Consider the following 7714-nt stretch of genomic DNA (forward strand, 5'->3'; position numbering starts at 1 on the left):
GAAGGAGGACAGGGCTGGAGCTGGAGCTTCCGCCGCTTAGATGAAACCGGGCCAGTACCAGGCCGCCCCACTAACGCTAGGCCGCCCGACCAGCCAGGCAGGCCAGCACCAGGGTCCAAGAGCCGAGTAATGGGGGCGAAGTCTGGTCTCCACCGCCAGGCCACCAGAGTACTTCCAGGCCGCCCTTCTAAGCCACGAATGGATATAGATATGTCTAGTACCCTGAGATTTATTAAAAACATAAATTAAGTAGTTTGTAACTCCTGAAACAGTTCGTTCTTTAATGAGTCCAATGGGATGCTCTATACTGGACGTGGTTGGCGGACCATTGACTAATACCGGAAATATCACCTCGTCTGTTTCCGGAAATATCACCTCCTTGTCTAATCTTGGTTTCTACTTGTTATTTATAATAATGATAATAACAACAACATTGGAACGGACCTTGGAGGTCATCTAGTCCAACCCCTACTCAGGCAGGAAACCCTATACCAGTGGTTCTCAACCTTTTTAATGCAGCGACCCCAACCGGTCGTAAGTCGAGGACTAAACCGGTCGTAGGTCAAGGACTACCCAACCGGTCGTAAGTCGAGGACTTTCCCTGCCTGGGAGCGCCACGCATGCGTGGTTCCACCCCCTGCGCCGGGGCCGAGGCATAGCTGGCAAGCGGCAGAGACGGAGCAGGCCGACCACCAGCTGGCCCAGCTCAAGGGAGGTAAGCACCCGCCGGAAAAGGGGAAAAAAATGGCGGACAAAAAAAATGGCGGACAGCCTTGTTTGGCGACCCCCGTGAAATGGTCGATCGACCCCAAATGGGGTCCCGACCCACAGGTTGAGAACCACTGCCCTATACCATTTCAGTCAAATGGCTGTCCAGTCTTCTTAAAAACTTCCAGTGTTGGAGCATTTGCAGCTTCTGGAGGCAGGTTGTTCCACAGATTAATTGTTCTAACTGTCAGGGAATTTCTCCTTTGTTCTAGGTTGCTTCTCTCTTTGGTTAGTTTCCATCCATTGCTTCTTGTCCTGCCTTCAGGTGCTGTGGAGAATAGCCTGACTCCCTCTTCTTTGTGGCAACCCCTGAGATACTGAAACACTGCTATCATATCACCTCTCCTCCTTCTCTTCATTAAACTAGACATAGCCAATTCCTGCAACCGTTCCTTATATGTTTTAGCCTCCAGTCCCCTAATCATCTTTATTGCTATTCTCTGTACTCCTTCTAGAGTCTCAACATCTTTTTTACATTGTGGTGACCAAAACTGGATGCAGTATTCCAAGTGTGGCCTTACCAAGGCATTGTAAAGTGATATTAACACTTCACGTGATCTTGCTTCTATCCTTCTGTTAATGCAGCCTAGAATTGTGTTGGCTTTTTTGGCAGCTGCAGCACACTGCTGGCTCATATTTAAGTGATTGTCTACTAGGACTCAGAGATCCCTCTTACAGTTGCTAATATTTAACTCTAGTCAAATTTAGTTGTTTTTATGTTTGTGTTTTTATTGTATTGAAAGCCACCAAGAAACACTGGTTAGTGAGTAGTATATTATTAAATAATAATGAGAGCGTCGGGAAGTAGCTGTGCAGTGGAAGTTTCTATAAAGGTAATCCTCGACTTACAACCAGCTGTTCAACCATCATTTGATCAATGAACTTTTTTAAAAGCTGCTTTCAACCCATCCTCAAACTTATGACTGCTGCCCCCCTCCTCCACATTCTGAGCACTTGGCAACTAGCTTGCATTTATGATTAGTTGCAGTGTCCTGCAGTTACATGACCACAACTTACAACTTTTTTTTGCAGTTCCTGGCAAAAAATGCCCATTTGGAAGAATGGATTTGCTTAGCAATATATGATTTAGTTTATAACTGCTGTAACTTACAACTATCATTAAAAGAGTTGTAAAATTGAGTCTGGTCACATCGTGTCTCAACTTACCAACCACAACAACTTATGACCAGAATTCTGGTTCCAGTTGTGGTTGTAGGAAAACTATCTATACACTGAAATGAATATAAAACATATGTAATTAATCTTAGCATTACAAATGGTATTTAATATTTGGGAGGGTTGAGTCAATTTTTTTTTACAAAAGCTGTATTTTGCAGTAAGAGATGTATTTGTACAAAAGCTGTATTTTGCAGTATAGTCATGGCTGTGTGATGTGCTGAATTAAATAGCAGCTTTAGGAGATTGGAAATACTATTTTACAGGTATTCCCCCATCTCCTGGAACATAGTACTGGAATATTCTGACTATTTTTAAACTAATAGATGATATCTGTATATACTTTAATTGTAACTCTAACACATTTTAAATACATTACTCAGTCATTAAATACTATTGAAATCAATTTATTTCACAGAACATGTCTAGTACACTGAACTTTATTAAAAACATAAATTAAGTTGTTTGTAACTCCTGAAACAGTTCATTCTTTAATGAGTACACAACTTTGTTTCTTAAGTCTTAACTCCAATTTGTAACATAGGATTAATAACATTAGTCTAATGTACAGTGTTGTAGCAATGCTACTAATTTTGGATTTGACTTTCAAAATAATATGTGATTTCTGATCCAGAGTAAGTAGGATTCCCATGTCCTAAGAAAATTGTGCTGTAAAATACAGGTAGTCCACAATTAATGACCACTTGTTTAGCGACTATTCAAAGTTATGATAGCACTAAACAAATGATGGTTACAACCAGTCCTTGAATTTCTGGACATCCCAGCATCCTCCTGATCATGGGATCGTAATTTAGGGGATCCAGTTGGCTCTTAACAAGGTTAAGTTGCAGCACCCTGCGGTTATATGATCTTGATTTGCGACCTTCCCTGCCTGCTTCCCACAAGTTAAGTCAATAGGGAAGTTGGCAAAGAAGGTTACAACTTTTGGGTAAGCCTCACTGGTGCATTGTCTCCCAGCCTCTGTGGATTTGCACCTCACCAGCTACTTGCACTCTCTCTCACACCCTCCCTGGGACCCTTAGCACTCACATGGTATGTCCCTAGCACTTACACATCCTTCTGCCATGCAGCAGCAGCTACCCTAAGCCGTGTCCCACTCTTGTTGTGGATCCCATTCATGCACTCTTCCACCCAGCAGCAGCCAAGTCTCCCCACACTTGCACCATGCCTCCCTCACCACTCACACACCTCCTTCCATCCAGCAGCAGTTACTTACCACCTATCCGCTTGCAAGCTGCCTGGAGCTTGCAACTTTGGTCAGCTTCCTGTTCTTTTTTAAGGTGCTGACACACAGACAAAAACAAAGTACTGTAGAAGCAGGAATATTTACTGCAGTTTAGGCAGATAACAGCAGACAGGAATGAAATTCAAATGCCCAGTAAAGAATGCTTGCCTGAAGGGAGCCAGATACAGTCGAAGAAACAACAGCATAGTCCAGAGATGTTCCAAAATATCCAGGATGCCAAATTGGGCAGTCAGCCACTCCAAAGGTCAAGAGTCACAAGCAAGAAGCAGAATCATGATTCAAGAGCTGGATAGCCAAATGGTTGTTTCCAACAAGGGCTTGAAAGCTCAGGAACTAATCAAATGTGTCTGCAACCCGCTGAGTGCAGTTACTCATGCTTTGCCCTTTGTTTTATTAGAAGCCATGTAGAGGAATGTTGCTTTGCTCACTTCTGTTTGAGCCTAGATCTGGGACTTGGGAACAGGAGATACCTGTGACTGAGCAGCCATAATTGAATCCTTACTTACTGATTCCTGAGTCTGACAGTTCTGAAGCACAGGCCAGCTGGGGCAACATCATCAGATTCAAGGTCAGAATCAGACTCTGAATTGTAGTTAATAGCACGTCCCACTAACTTTGGTTGTTGTAAGCCAGCAGGAAGTTACAAGGAGCTGCTTGCTTAAGGACCCATTATCCTCACTTAATGATGGCTGCAGGAATTGCCATTCTAAACGATGTCACATGACATCATATTTTATTGTCACATCGCTTAGTGATGGAAATTCCTGAACCAATTGCCATTGTAACTCGAGAGCTATCTAGTAACTGTTGCAATAATGAAATGATAGTACTTTATTTGATGCAAAATACACCTGCAAAACTAGAGTTTCTCTCCAATTCTTTTGTCTCATTGTGTATAAGGATCTCTAAAGAATTTTTTCCCCTAACATTCAGGTCTCTGAAATAAAAACTGAAATAGTTTTAATCATATGAGAATGAATTGATTTGACTGTTTAACACATTAAAAAAATGTTTCATACTTGAACTTTAAAATTCAGTTATTTTATATCTATTAATTTTTCCTCCTGATCTTGAAAAACTGGTAAGTTTAATAGCTGCAGTTAATATTCATATCTTATATGAACAGAGAATTATTTTAAATGCAGCCTTCAGTTTTGCTCTGTAATTAAAATGTATAAAAATTAACATATATAATATAGCGAGGATTTAAAAGAATACTTGGTAGAGTTCTCCAAAGAAGATCTTGAAAAATGACATCTGCTTCAAACTCAGGGATTAATTTTTAAAAAAACTTTTTGGTAGTCTCAATCAATAGGTCTAATCATCATCTGAACTGCTTTCAGTGAATATGAACCTCCTCTGTATTCGGCCCAAAAAATCCCATCCTGGTGTTTGCTTCTGTAGTGTCCTCCTCTATACCATACTCCATTGAGATTAGAATGAGCACAAGCATTGTACCACCAACCTCCTTTATGAAAGTGGGCACAATTTCCTGCAGAGAGAAGCAAAACATTAAGATACATTTCACATCACATCACAAAACATATTCATTGTAATTTACTTAGTACAAGTCAGTCTGTGAACAGATGGACACTATTGTTACTATTTTAGAGAAGGATGGTATTACTGAATCATCCAACTGTACTTCTAAAATCCTCATTTTAATGAAGACCTGTTGGTTCTGATGAAATTTCTATCTTAATGAGGAAAACAATTACAACAAACCTTCAAGTAATTCCCTCTCCAAATATTTGTCTCCTGCATCATTCTCCTGAAAGTATTTAGCATAGAGGGAAGGAGAATGAGCCATTAAAATGAAAAGAAGTAGCTAGAGAAAAAAATCCAAATAGCTTAGTGAGGTAGCATAAACAAGAAATGGAATGGAACTAAGGAGCTAGTGAATGTGCTGAAATAGAATTTTCCAATGCATTGTATAGGTACTAAGGGATAATGATTCCTACGTTCCATTTATTTTATGGAAGCTTATTGTCATTTTTGAATAGGGAGGAATTTATTATATCTGATAATTATATTTTGAGAAAAAAAGGAATGATCCTAAAGAAATACACATGTATTTGTTCTATCAGTCTCTATAAGCTATTTTGTCCTCTTTTTAGAGAACAAGTATTAGATAAAAATAGAAAATAGAATAAATTGTGCATGTGAATGATTTTCTTATATTTTACACATAGAAAAAGTTATTTGCAGACCTATTGCCTGAGAAGAAAGCAAGTTTTATGATCAACTAATTGATCCATAAAGTATCTTTAGCATTTAAGTAAATTTAAAACCATATAATACATCCTTTGGATATTAACAGTTCCAAAGTTAATTTTGACACTTGAATTAAACTCAACATTACAAAGTATAATTCTGTGTAAGCATCTGCAGTTAGTTCCAAACTAAACAGTGTAGTGCATTGTACAATTAGTAGCGCAAAGTTCCAAACTAAACAGTGCAGTGGATTGTATAATTAGAAGCACAAAACCTGGAACTTGGAGATTTGGAAGATACTTTTGAATCCTTGTCTGAAAGAAATAACATTAAGTAGAAATCACACAACCTACCCAGATTTTTTTTTTTGAGATCCAATACTCTGGTTTCTCTACAGATCATTCTAAATCTTTTGCCTTTTTCACATAGTCAGAACAGATACTTTCCTATGAGAAAAAAGCCTTTCCACCCAATATTTACCTTGTTCAATGTAAATCCTAACTCTAAGCATATGGTTTTGTCATTGCCAAAAGTATACAAGTTACTTGTACATGTCTATGGATCATTCTAATTGAAGATGTTTTTATGTTAAACAGTACTATTTTGCAGAGTCCTCTATCTTCCTAATGTTTTATCAAATTATTTTCTCAGCTCAGCCAGAATAAGAAGTACATAGATCTAAATAGTACTAATTCTTACCTGTGTGCATATCTCTGTCTCTGTCCAGTGTTGTAAATTGTTTTCCATTGTGCCATATCATGGAATCACCAGCATTCCCTTGATAAGTGCCTAAACGTAGTCGATAATATTCACTCTCTGGCTCCAGTCGAAAACTGCTGTATTCTGCATAGACTTTCTTATTGCTCCAGTCTTCTAATTCAATCAGAAGTCTGTAATTATCCTGATTGGAGAGCAAGTAAATGTTTTCCAGTCCCAGCCAGTATTCTCCAGCAACATTTCCAAACCCTTTCTGTAAACAAAGCAGAATGTTGATTAAATTGTCTTCCATTTCTCATATAGAAGGTTTTCATATATAATCAATGTATTATGGATATATCTTTGATGTTCTGAAAGTATTGGAAAAAATCCAATAATTAATTCATCTTTGACCATAAATACTGATTTGTGGAAAGTTCACAAGATAGACACATTATCATCTTCTCTCCATCATTTGGTTCAGATTACATGCAAGTATGAGAGTTAAGTGTGGTTTCTAGAATTTTGTTTGCCACTGGATTCTGGCAATGAAGCAGCTTGCTCCCAATTTACTAACAGATACCCTAAGATCTAAAAGCAAGCTGATTCACTGTTATGTATCCACTGAGTAACCACTGGTAGTGAGAAACTATAGCCTGTCCATACTGGTTGAGGGAGAATTCTTAATATTGTTGGAATTAGTACCGTACTAGTAAAAATATTTGTATTATATCAGTCATGGAAAAATGATTTGATTAAAATCATTTTAATAAATAGATTAAAATAGATTAAAATCAGGTAATGAGTGGGAAATTCTTTATATTAAATAGAATAATAATTTTTGTAATTAAGTTTTGGGAAGTCATGCATGAAGGAAATTCATTGTGTTGGATTTATGAATGTAAAATAAGTTAAAAGTGATGAAATTATTAATTAATGAAAATAAATTTGAATATGAAAGATGATCCAATCAGTGTTTTTGCTTTGAACTTTTTTCCTTGCAGCCAGTCCACTTCCTAAGGGCATCTCTTAGCATGCTGTGTTTCAAATAAATTGTTTATCTCGTTGTAGCATCTACATAACTTGCCCCTTTTCTCCCATGACTGACGTGTATAAACATTTTGTACATTATTTTTTGACAAAGTCCTTCTTAGAAGAATATTTTTGCCATTCTAGGGAGAAAAGGCAACACCTCATTGTAACTTTTTCACAATGTCATTTAAACAATTAGTTGTAGACAAAGAAGAGTTGTGAAATAAAAGCATAATTTGTTAATGATAATTTAAAACTCTCATGCCCAGTTAACAACATAATCCTGTGCATATTTTCCCAGATCATTCTGTTCAAGATTGTGATCTGAAACAAATCCAACTCTTTATTTTATGAAATTTACAATTTATTTATTTTATTTATTTATTTAATCCCATTTATACCCCGCCCTTCTCCCGAGGGACTCAGGGCGGCTTACAGGTAAATAAAAACAGTACAATACAATAGATATCTCTAAAAGCCAAATTAAAATATATATTAAATAACCTGTATTAAGTTTAATATTATAAAATCCCTTTAAAATCCCTATAAAATCCCCCCCTA

At 37.5% G+C, this 7714-nt stretch overlaps 2 protein-coding genes across 2 annotated transcripts in view; one reads left to right on the forward strand and one right to left on the reverse strand.

Annotated features, from left to right (window-relative positions):
- The window catches only part of RALGPS2 (Ral GEF with PH domain and SH3 binding motif 2), a 106485-nt gene that overhangs the window by 46604 nt on the left and 52167 nt on the right, over positions 1 to 7714 (forward strand). The window lies entirely within an intron of this gene.
- ANGPTL1 (angiopoietin like 1) overlaps positions 4406 to 7714 on the reverse strand; it is a 10314-nt gene continuing 7005 nt past the window's right edge. Inside the window, exons 3-4 of the mRNA XM_015811260.1 lie at positions 6125 to 6395; positions 4406 to 4703 (exon numbers count right to left, since the gene is read on the reverse strand). Coding sequence (XP_015666746.1) covers positions 4516 to 4703; positions 6125 to 6395 — 459 coding nt within the window. The 3' untranslated portion in view covers positions 4406 to 4515. The remainder of the gene's footprint in view (positions 4704 to 6124; positions 6396 to 7714) is intronic.

The sequence above is a fragment of the Protobothrops mucrosquamatus genome, unplaced genomic scaffold (genome assembly GCF_001527695.2).
Source record: "Protobothrops mucrosquamatus isolate PMUCROS unplaced genomic scaffold, P.Mucros_1.0 scaffold35, whole genome shotgun sequence".
In the NCBI taxonomy this organism is placed as follows: Eukaryota; Metazoa; Chordata; class Lepidosauria; order Squamata; family Viperidae; genus Protobothrops; species Protobothrops mucrosquamatus.